At 45.3% G+C, this 10632-nt stretch overlaps 1 protein-coding gene across 2 annotated transcripts in view; it reads left to right on the top strand.

Annotated features, from left to right (window-relative positions):
- Nucleotides 1-3998: 3998 nt before the first annotated feature.
- GASK1B (golgi associated kinase 1B) overlaps nt 3999-10632 on the top strand; it is a 42827-nt gene continuing 36193 nt past the window's right edge. The window contains exons 1-2 of one of the 2 annotated variants that reach the window (XM_033421557.2): nt 3999-4343; nt 5581-6723. In XM_033421557.2, the coding sequence (XP_033277448.1) occupies nt 5814-6723 (910 nt within the window). In that variant the 5' untranslated portion in view covers nt 3999-4343; nt 5581-5813. Of the gene's footprint in view, nt 4344-4600; nt 4850-5580; nt 6724-10632 lie in introns of those variants that run through there. The other variant, XM_004266166.3, reaches the window with a different exon arrangement.

The raw sequence follows: 10632 nt of genomic DNA, 5'->3' as shown, positions 1-10632 counted from the left end.
GGCTAAGAGAGTTTCAGAAGCAGGTCAGGCCAGCTTGGTCCCGCCCAGGCCTGCTGTTAGGATGGGTAGCAAGAGTATTAGCAAATTCCTCATGACGAGCAGGTCAGAGGTCAGACCCAAGAACCGAGGCTACAGCCAGGATTATGATTCTAAGAGAGCTGTGGGTCCTACAGGTCAGGAGGATGGTGGGCAAGTGTTAGGGACCCTGGGGGCAGGTCTGGACAGCACAGACCAGGGATAGAGTATCCATCTGTGGGTCTATAGCCTATGTAACAAGTCTGGGTCAACCACAGCAAGGAAAAGCTTAATACTTAGGTCTTCAGTGACTGGAGCCCTTACGTATTCCTCTGGTGGGTGAGCTTGTTCCCACGGTAGCAGCAAACAGTACACCTGAGAGACATGGGGAAAGGAGAGTCCTTCCTACTGTCGGCCCTGGTCCTGGACTTCTCCCAGGTTGAAGGAGAAACAGCCTTTCCACACGTGGATCTTTCCCTCGGAAGAACTGAAGGATTTAAAGATTATTTCCCTGACAGTAAAACCTAACGCGTGTCACTTGACTGCGAAAAGCTGTTAATTTGCCTCTGAAACTAGCCATTTAACCTTTAGAAGAGTGAATTATAACCCTGCACACTGGACATTTTTCACACTATGGATTTCTGGGCCCTCCTCACAGCAATTAAAGGAGAACCTCTGGGGAGCTGGATGGGACCTAGTCATCTATTCTTCAAAGTTTCAGTGATTTAGTTTTTCTTCAAGTTTTTAATTTAATTCTTGAATGATGAAAGTATCAGAACCTCTTCATTGTAAATAAAAAAGATGTGAAACATTGTTACTCTCTCACTCCCTTTCTGTATGGGGGTATAACGGCTATATCCACAATATAAAGAATATAAGTGAATATTTGTTTACCCACCACCTCTTTCAGTTTTATTAAAGGATAAGATATATACAGAAAAGTGCACAAATAGTAAATGGATAGCCAAGGAGTTATTCCCAAATAAATATCATCTAGGTCAAGAAATAGAACATTAGGGAGTTCCCTGGTGGTCCAGTGATTACACTAACAAACGTAGTAAGGTAGACAGCTAGTGGGAAGCAGCCGCATGGCACAGGGATATTGGCTCGGTGCTCTGTGACAGCCTGGAGGGGTGGGATAGGGAGGGTAGGAGGGAGGGAGACGCAAGAGGGAAGACATATGGGAACATATGTATATGTATAACTGATTCACTTTGTTATAAAGCAGAAACTAACACACCATTGTAAAGCAATTATACCCCAATAAAGATGTTAAAAAAAGAAGACTCAGCTCTTTCACTGCAGGGGCCCAGGTTCAATCCCTGGCCAGGGAACTAAGATCCACAATGTGCATGGCATGGCCAAAAAAAAAAAAAGAAAGAAAAAGAAATGGAACATTGCCACAAACCCATGTTACTTCTCCATAAAGATATAAAAAATTCCCAGTTATTTTAATGGGCCACACCATTGTCTTATCGTCTACCTTTACACTTTGTTTTGCTCATAGATCAATTTTTTAATGGAGAGAGAATACTTTAGGCATGAGGTAATATTATCATATCAGTCTCTCTGAGCTAATAATATTCAGAGCAGTAACAAATATTTTGGGTGTTCCATGTGTCCTCACGTGGTGTATGTGAATATTATATCACGACAACAAATTTTCAACCCGTGACTCACTCAAGGAATTCAGGCTTATTCTTCTAAAACCGAATGGAACTTCGCTCTGGAGCCCCTTGATACCTGACAGGAGAAAATACCTTTCTGTTCGGTTTCAGCCGTGACCTTGAGCAACAGATGGGAATGGTTGCACATTCCAAAGTGTGGTGTGAGATCCCTGTGCCTGGGAAGGCGGCTGCTGTCTTGGGGAGCCTGAGGTTGCTGAGGCAGAGGATGTGACTGTGTCTGTTGGACCATTTGTGGGCGATACACACAGGCCCAAGTGAAAAAGCCAGCCTGCTGGTTATTTCAAATGCTTTGCAAGAAAGGGCCTGAAGAAACAAGGTGATCTCCGCAGAATAGTGGGCCGCCAGATTCCAAGGGGCTGAGCAGACATCGACAGCCAGCCAGAGAGGCCACGATCTTCAAAGTGACTGCACCTTCCCCCCTAGAGCGGACGCGCAGCCCCAGCGGCCATGCCTCACGGGCACAGCCGCTCTGCGGCATGTGGGATCCTCCCGGACCAGAGCACGAACCCGTGTCCCCTGCATCGGCAGGCGGACTCTCAACCACTGCGCCACCAGGGAAGCCCTTGGCCATACTTTTTTGAGGAACAGCAAGCTGCCCGAGAGGGGAAATGCTGTAAACATAAAAGAAATGTGAACATCTCGACTACTACATAGAATCTAACTGTTGATTCGTTTATGTGCGTGTATGTGTGTGTCTGCGGCTCAAACGATGGAGAAATTTTAAAAAGTCGGACTACAGAAATTATGCCTGAATTTTTATCCAAAGCAGTTGAAAAGGGCTACTAGTGCCCAGAGTGGGTTTGAATAGGCAGTGGGAAGAATGATTCAAATTGTTTTCTATCTGCTGAGCCCTGTTTATCCAGTGTATTTGTAATATCAATATATTGGCTACACCCATGATTCCATGAGCTCATTCCTAATTCTACCAGAGACCTTCCCCTTCGGCAGTGCTGACTCCCTGTCAGATGCCAGGGCTGGGAGAAGGGCCCCCAAGCAGTTCAGTGAGGTGTCAGGGGGCGAGAGGAGGAGTCCACCAAGCTTACTAAGCCAGACAACTCTTATCTACTTCCTAAGCATTTCGCCGCTAAAGAAACCTCTGGAAACAGCTAGCAGAGTTTTCTGCTTAGTAGAACCTGGCCTCTGCCAAAGGCTTACTTTTACTTTTTAAAGACTTCAGGTCAGTTATTCTTCTGAATACTGAAAATAGCAAGATAGTTTTACAAACTGGCTTGGTTATCGTTTCCTTTCAAAAAGTTAATATTTACTATCTAGAAGATAATTCTGGGCTCATGGAAGTGTGCTTTAAGAGTATTGCTACCATATGATCCAGCAATCCCACTCCTGGGCATATATCCGGAGGAAATCATGGTTTGAAAGGATACATGCACCCCAATGTTCATTGCAGTGCTGTTTACAAGAGCCAGGACATGGAAGCAACCAAAATGTCCATCAACAGCGAATGAATAAAGAAGATGTGGTACATATTTACAATGGAATACTACTCAGCCATAAAAGAGAATGAAATGATGCCATTTGCAGCAACATGGATGGACCTAGAGATTATCACACTAAGTGAAGTAAGTCAGAAAGAGGAAGACAAATATCATATGATATCACTTATGTGTGGAATCTAAAAAAAAAATGATACAAATGAACTTATTTGCAAAACGGACTCACGGACTTAGAGAATGAATTTATGGTTACCAGGGAGGAAGGTGGTAGGGAGGGATAGATTGGGAGTTTGGAATTAACATATACACACTACGATATATAAAACAGACAACCAACAAGGACCTACTGTATAGCCCAGGGAACTCTACTCAATATTCTGTAATAACCTAAATGGGAAAAGAATTTGAGAAAGAATAGATACATGTATATACATAACAATCACTTTGCTGTATACCTGAAACTAACACAACATTGTTAATCGTCTATTCTCCAATATAAAATAAAATTAAACAAAGAGTATTGGAGAGCAAAGGAAATCAATTTGATGCTCAAGTTCTCATGCAGTTTAGCCAGAATCTATGGGTGCTTCTAGGAAGCATGGTCTGAGTCTGAGAGCTACAGGAACAGTTCTAGTATAATTTCTGGTATTTGATCACTTGGAAATTTATCCTTTCCTTCTACACGTATTCCAATGCCTTGATCTTTTCCGCATTGTTAAATATAGTCTTTTTACAATTACACACCATTCTCTAATTCCCACTCCCTGCCCCCACCCCCCCATAACAACCTTCTTTTCCTGTGGGGAAAACATTCCCTGGCCCCTGCCTGCCTGCGTGCCTTCTAGACTCTATTTGCTGAGGAGCAAAAACAATAAGTCTAAGTGAGACCCGGAGGTCATCAACCCCTGCCTTTGTGCCCGGACATGCAAGCCACCTAAAGCAATCACTAACCTGTTTTTAAAAGAAACCTCCAATCAGGGAGAATCCACAACTTCTTTTTGTGAACTGTTGCACCGGGCAACGGCACACTACAAATGTCTCTTCCCACCGATGTGTACTCTTATCGGCCTATTCTTTTTTCTCCCTCATTTGCATTAACCCTTTCTTGCCTTTTTCTGAACTTCTGGGCCTTCTCTTCTCAGAAGCGGTGGGAGGCCAGTGTTACTCTGGACACAGCCAGGATGGAAAGGTAAGTCCCTGGCAACGTTGCTGCTCTAATCCCCGGTGGCTGGGATGGATAGAGAGGTGAATGCCTTCACCTCATGAGGTGTTTATTTCACTGCTGCTAAGCGAACACTCTCTAATGCTTTTTAACACCAAAAAGACTGACACTTCTGAGTCTGTTTCCATACAGGACACTAGAGGGCTCCCAGGAGTTAAAAATAAGTGGAAAAATACGGCATTTGCTTTTTTTTTTCCAGAATTTAAAATTAAAGTTTATTTTTTACAATATTAAAAAAAAAGAAACCCTTACACATCTTAAAAGTGGGTTGTCAGCAGCCAGTGAACAAGTACCCGTTTTGCTTTGCAATCAGGAGTTTTCAAGGGAGCTTTGAAAGCAGAGCTGAAATATTTGAAATGTGGAACACTCTTGACCATGAAATATGTTCTACTTACATGCCTCAGCCTTTAATAGTTCTTTGCATTAGAGTCAGGGATTGCATTCTTCCTGGGGCCAAGCACGGGGCCAGCTGTGTAAGTAAGGTTGCTTTTTACCAGTTCTTCTTTTTAATAATGTGAAAAAGTAGAGCTAGAGGGCTTTTGGTTCTCTTCTTTCAGCTGACTTTGGTGAAAAGAAAAGGAATAAAAAAGTTAGATGTGTGTTTTGTGTTTACGTGTGTGTGTGTTTCTGTGTGTGTGTGTGTGTGTGACTGAATAAATGTAATTGCTTCCGAGATACATGGGCATGTATGCCTTTATATTATGATAACCCTTAAAGTAAGATAATGGAATATATTATGAAGAAAAGACTGTACCATACGATTAAGAGAATATGTTTCTGAATTTGAATGCTAATACTTGGTGCTTCCGTCCAACTAGTTAAAGCAGGACTTTTAAAAATAAATAGAAGATAGCTACAGATTTCTAAAACCTGTGGTTACTTTTCTTAAATTATTTCTGAATTTCAAAACGATAAGCCTGGATTTGTCCAATTTTAATGCTTTTCCTTCAGGATCAAATTAAATGACTCTAGCTACAAGTTATAAAATAGTCTTGGATTTTGGTGGTTGGTTTTCACTAATTGAAACTGAATATCAAATCTATACATCTATCTTGTTTCTACTTTTTTTTAAACCTCACTTAAAAAATCATTTCGTGGTGATAGTGATGAAAGGAAAAGGTTCCGCGTTTTTCTTTCCTCTTGTGGAGGAACTGACCGAGTTTGAGACTGTGACTCAGTTCGCTCTGTTTCCATTCATTCCCAGGAACTAGCCAGACTTCTCCTCGGGGAGGCTGTCGGGGTTTAGAAGGTCTGTTGTGGCCAGTGTCAGAAGCCTGCCCGGCTCCATCACCAGCCCTTAACTTCCTCCTCGACCCACTGGAGACCACGTAGACACCTGAGTGGAGGCGACAGCTGCGTTCAGCAAACCATGCATCATGCCAGAAGGAGCCAACGGCAGACTTTAAACTCTGTGCAGCATGTGGACGAAGCTCAGAAATGAGCTGTCCGGACAAGCCAGGGCAACTCATAAACTGGTTCCTCTCCTCCCTGTGCGTCCCGAGGGTGCGGAAACTCTGGAGCAGCCGGCGCCCCAGGACCAGGAGGAACCTCCTGCTGGGTACGGCCTGCGCCATCTACCTGGGCTTCCTGGTGAGCCAGGTGGGGCGCGCCTCTGCCCCGCACGGAGGGCGCGCGCGCAAGGGGCCGCGCTGGAGCCGGGCCACCGCCGAGGCCCCCTTCCCTGAGATACCCCTGGACGGCACGCTGGCCCCTCCCGAGTCCCAGGGCAATGGGACCACGCTGCAGCCCAACGTGGTGTACATCACCTTGCGCTCCAAGCGCAGCAAGCCCGCCAGCATCCGTGGCACCGTGAAACCCAAGCGCAGGAAGAAGTATGCGGTGGCTTCTCAGGCCCCGGGACCCGGGACTTTGGTCGGACCGTCCCTTCGGCCTCAGGAAGCTGCAAGGGCAGCTGATGCTGAAGTGCCCGGGCACGTCCTGGGAGGAAACCTGGCCAAGGCTGGGGAGCGACCCTGGGGGTGGATGCAGGGTGTGGGAGCGCAAGGGGGGGACGCAGATGTGCAGCTGCCCCGGGCCGAGGGAAGCAACATCAGGATCTACAGCGAGAGCGCCCCGTCGTGGCTGAGCGGAGAAGACATCGGCCGGATGCGCCTGCTGGCCGACGGCACGGTGGCGGGTCTCCAGCCGGCCTGGCCCAGGAGCAGAGCGCGCCTGCTGGTGTTGCAGGGGACCGGCCGGCCCGCGGGGCCCGCCTGCGGCCCCAGCCCCTGCGGGCTGCTCAAGCAGCCTCTGGACATGAGCGAGGTGTTTGCCTTCCACCTGGACAGGATCCTGGGACTCAACCGGACCCTGCCTTCTGTGAGCAGGAAATCCGAGTTCATCCAAGGTAACCGTTTCCCGGGCTTCTTGTTTGCAGCTGTTGGATTGGGCTTGATTTTCTCTTTTCCCTCAGCCTCTTTTTCTAAATGATTTTCTCCACCCGCCTTTCCCATTTGGACAGCAGCAGCACGTCTTTCCATACGCTTGGCATCCTCGATTTTCTCAGCTTTGGGAGGACACGAGAGTGCGTGGGCGATGCTGTGCTGCACACGTGAGAGAAGCCCCGCTGTGCAATCTGTGCTCTCCGTTTCCCTCGCCGCGCTTCCCGAAGGCTTATTACATCTGATGAAAGCCAGTGGCAATTGTGTGATCAGGAGAGAGAGCCGGGGTGGAGGCAGAGAGCTTGCTGACAGTCAGGCATATTAGTAACCGGGTTTGTATGGAAGTAAGTAGAATCCTGCGCACTGGAAGTTTTTAAAAATAAAGGCAAAGAGGGTTATCTTTCTTCGGCAGATGGAATCTTTTTAAGAGGCCCAGAGCCAGACCATGTTAGAATTAACCCCTTCATCTTTCACGATGGACGTGACCGCTTTAGTTTACAAAGAAAATGAGGCCAAAAGAGGTGATTTGTTCAGTGTATATACTGACCAGCCACGTGGTTTCTCCAAGTCCATGACTATGGTTTATTGAGCCTGAGTGCCGAGAGATGCCGTCAGGTGACAAACATCGTGGCAGGTTCTGGGGTGTGCAGCCTGCCGATTCAGCTGCAGGCGTCAGGGCTGGCGTGTGACAGTGCTCATGCCACAGAAAGGATTTTCTCTGAATCCTAAGGCTATTCCAGCGTTCCAACACAAAGTAGGGTGGGTCCTTGGCTGTGTTTGAAAGCAGAGTGATTCCAGAAGTTGCCACTCTGAACCCAGGCTGGCCCAAGAGGCTAAAATGGACCCCAAAGAGATTATAAGCTCAAAGGCTATTTCCTTACAAAACATAGCATTTCAGCCCAGTTCCCATGGAGTCTGGACTGGAATGGATTAAAGCCTTGGGAGTGGCCAAAAGCCAAACTGCATTTCAATGGCTTCAGGGGTATAATTTAGTCTTAGAATGGGTACTTCTTGAAGCACCACTGGTTTATTTAGAAAGACTTGGCATTCCCTACTCAGCCTGGCTCGTGGCTACGTGCTGCAGATTCACAGGTGTGTTTCGATGCCTCAAGTTCACAAAGTCTTCCACCAGTGTGATGCTGATGTGAGAAGCCTCTCAGACATTCTATCAAATGGTGATACAAGTTCGTTTCTAGAGGGTGCTCACTATTTGCTAAGCGCGATGCTGCCTGAGACATAGAGTCTCTATACATCTTGACTCCTGTGTTTCTCACAGCAGTACTAGGAGGTAGGTGCGATTCTTATCTCCACTTGGGAGATGAGGAAGCTGAGGCTTATTTAGGCAAAGTAACTGGCCTCATGTTAATGGTTAAGCTGGGTTTTGCGCCCAGGCCCAGTAAACTTCAAAACGTCAGCTCTTAGCCATTGGGCTTAGGTGACGCTACCACTTCTGTCCACCCTGGAGAGAGGGAGTATGCAGGTGGGCATGGAGAAGCAGGCACACACGGAGCCTCTCCTGGACCAAGCAGGGCAGAGGGTCCCCCTGGAAGGCTCCCTTGCCGTTCACTCATGTCATAAAGGCCCTGAGAAGAGGTGATGCGTGCTTGAATGAGGCATGGTACTCTGATCTGTCCTTCCGGCTTCCCTGGGAGCTCCTGGACGGAAGTTGAGAGAGGAAAGTAGTGGTTAGGAGGCTGGGCTCTGGAGCTGGACCCCTGGGTTTGAATTTACCAACCTGTGACCCAGAAACGCTCATGTTCTCAGCTCTAAGTGACAACAGTACCCACCTCATGAGTTTGTCGCTAGTTAATACAGGGAACACACGTAGACCTGGTGCTTGACACACAGTAAATCTTCAATAAATACTGCTGTTGGTGTTACTACACGAAGCACATGAGGTTCCATGTTCACTGAGTTACTCATATAGCCTCCAAGCCTCACCTATCATTTCTTTTTTTTAATTGAAGTCTAGTTGATTTACAATGCTGTGTTGTTTCAGGTGTACAGCAAAGTGATTCAGTTATACATATATGTATTCTTTTACGGATTCTTTTCCATTATGGTTTATTACAAGATATTGAATATAGTTCCCTGTGCTACTCAGCAGGTCCTTGTTGTTTATCTATTTTATATATAGTAGTGTGTATCTGTTAATCCCAAATTCCTAATTCCTCCCCTTCCCCTTTGGTAACCAAGTTTGTTCTCTATGTCTGTGAGTCTGTTTCTGTTTTGTAAATAAGTTCATTTGTACCATTTTTTCAGATTCCACATATAAGTGACATCATATGATATTTGTCTTTCTCTGTCTGACTTACTTCACTTAGTGTAATAATCTCTAGGTCCATCCATATTGCTGCAAATGGCATTATTTCATTCTTTTTTTGGCTGACTAATATTCCATTGTGTATATACCACATCTTCTTTATCCATTCATCTGTCAGTGGGCATTTAGGGTGCTCCCATGTCTGGGCTATTGTAAATAATGCTGCAATTAACACTGGGGTGCATGTATCTTTTCGAATTAGCGTTTTCTCTGGATACATATCATTTCTTCATGTGACAGGGCTAGGACTAAAACCTAGGTCTCCTGCTGGCTTAAACTTTTTGGTGTCAGGATACCTCTTAGGTATTTAATTCTGTTCTCTGAATATCCAGCATCTTTGGGAATGAAGAAGGCAGTTGCATTAAATTTGAAGGAGGCCTTTATAATTCCAGTGTAGACTGGGGTTCCTCTCTCTTTGCAGAAGTAAGTGATGATGGAAAGAAGCCAACAAGGTTGTATTGACATGACTCTCAATATGATGAGTTAAATACCTAAGGCTGTATCTCAAGGAATACCAGAACTTCCTTTATTCTCTCTTTGATCCTTTCTACTAGAATGTAGTTATTGAGAGTCATAAAATCAGACCAGTTTCCTCAGGAGGCTAGGACATGATTTATAGTTAGGAGCACCCTACACAATATAATTCTACGCACAGAGACATTGTACTGATGCAAAGTACATAAATAGATCAGTTCCGGTCACGGTAGGGGATTAACAGTCTTAGGTTCTCGGTATCTCTCTTCACTCAGCTACTTCTAGTCTTTTCCTGACTTGTGTCTTTCTTCCCTTGATTTCCACAGATGTGTGGATCTTCCCTCTAGGGTCCTCCTAGTCTTCTCTTGGTCCAAGCTTAGCTTTATTTGCGCCTCCCTAGGTACCTAAGGGGGTGATAGATCTTATCTTGTTACCCAGCATCTGTTTCTGGCTCATTCTATATCATTGCTGTATAATTATAATTGCTTATTTAATCATCTCTTCTTTCCCACTACGCTCTAGATCTGCGAAGGCAGAGACGTTTCCTGTCGTGTTCATCATTGAATGTCCAGATCCCAGTGGAGAGTCTGGCACATAGTAGTTGCTCAATAAATATTTTTGAATGAATGCAAGAATGCATTTTTGGTCTGTTTCACTGACTCCAAACAGTAAATCTGTACTTGCTTCTGGCTTCAAAAACTCAGGACAAGTGCTACCATTTTAGTCCCAAATCCAGGCTGGGATTTCTCCTTGAGATTCTTATAAATAACTCATTGAAAAGGTAAAGAAAAATATCCTTGGCAGCCTCTGTATTATGTAAATAATAAGGTTTATGGAGCTTATTCTTGTGAGGACCATCAATATATGGTCTGTGGCTTCACTCTGTAATGTAATTTGATAATGAGTTTTCTATAGGAGGAAAAACAGAACTCAGCTTAGGTATGCATTTCTCTGATGATCTGGCTTGGTCTGGGAGGAGATCTCTTCATATCTGGGAGAGTGGATAGTCAGCCAGTCCTGTAAATAATCTGCCTTAAGTGTTGTTTCTGGTCTCTGACTTTTGATGAATGTTTGTGAA

This window comes from Orcinus orca, chromosome 4 (assembly GCF_937001465.1).
Source record: "Orcinus orca chromosome 4, mOrcOrc1.1, whole genome shotgun sequence".
NCBI lineage: Eukaryota > Metazoa > Chordata > Mammalia > Artiodactyla > Delphinidae > Orcinus > Orcinus orca.
The sequence above is the reverse complement of the archived record's forward strand: the minus strand, read 5'-3'. Positions and strand labels throughout refer to the sequence as shown.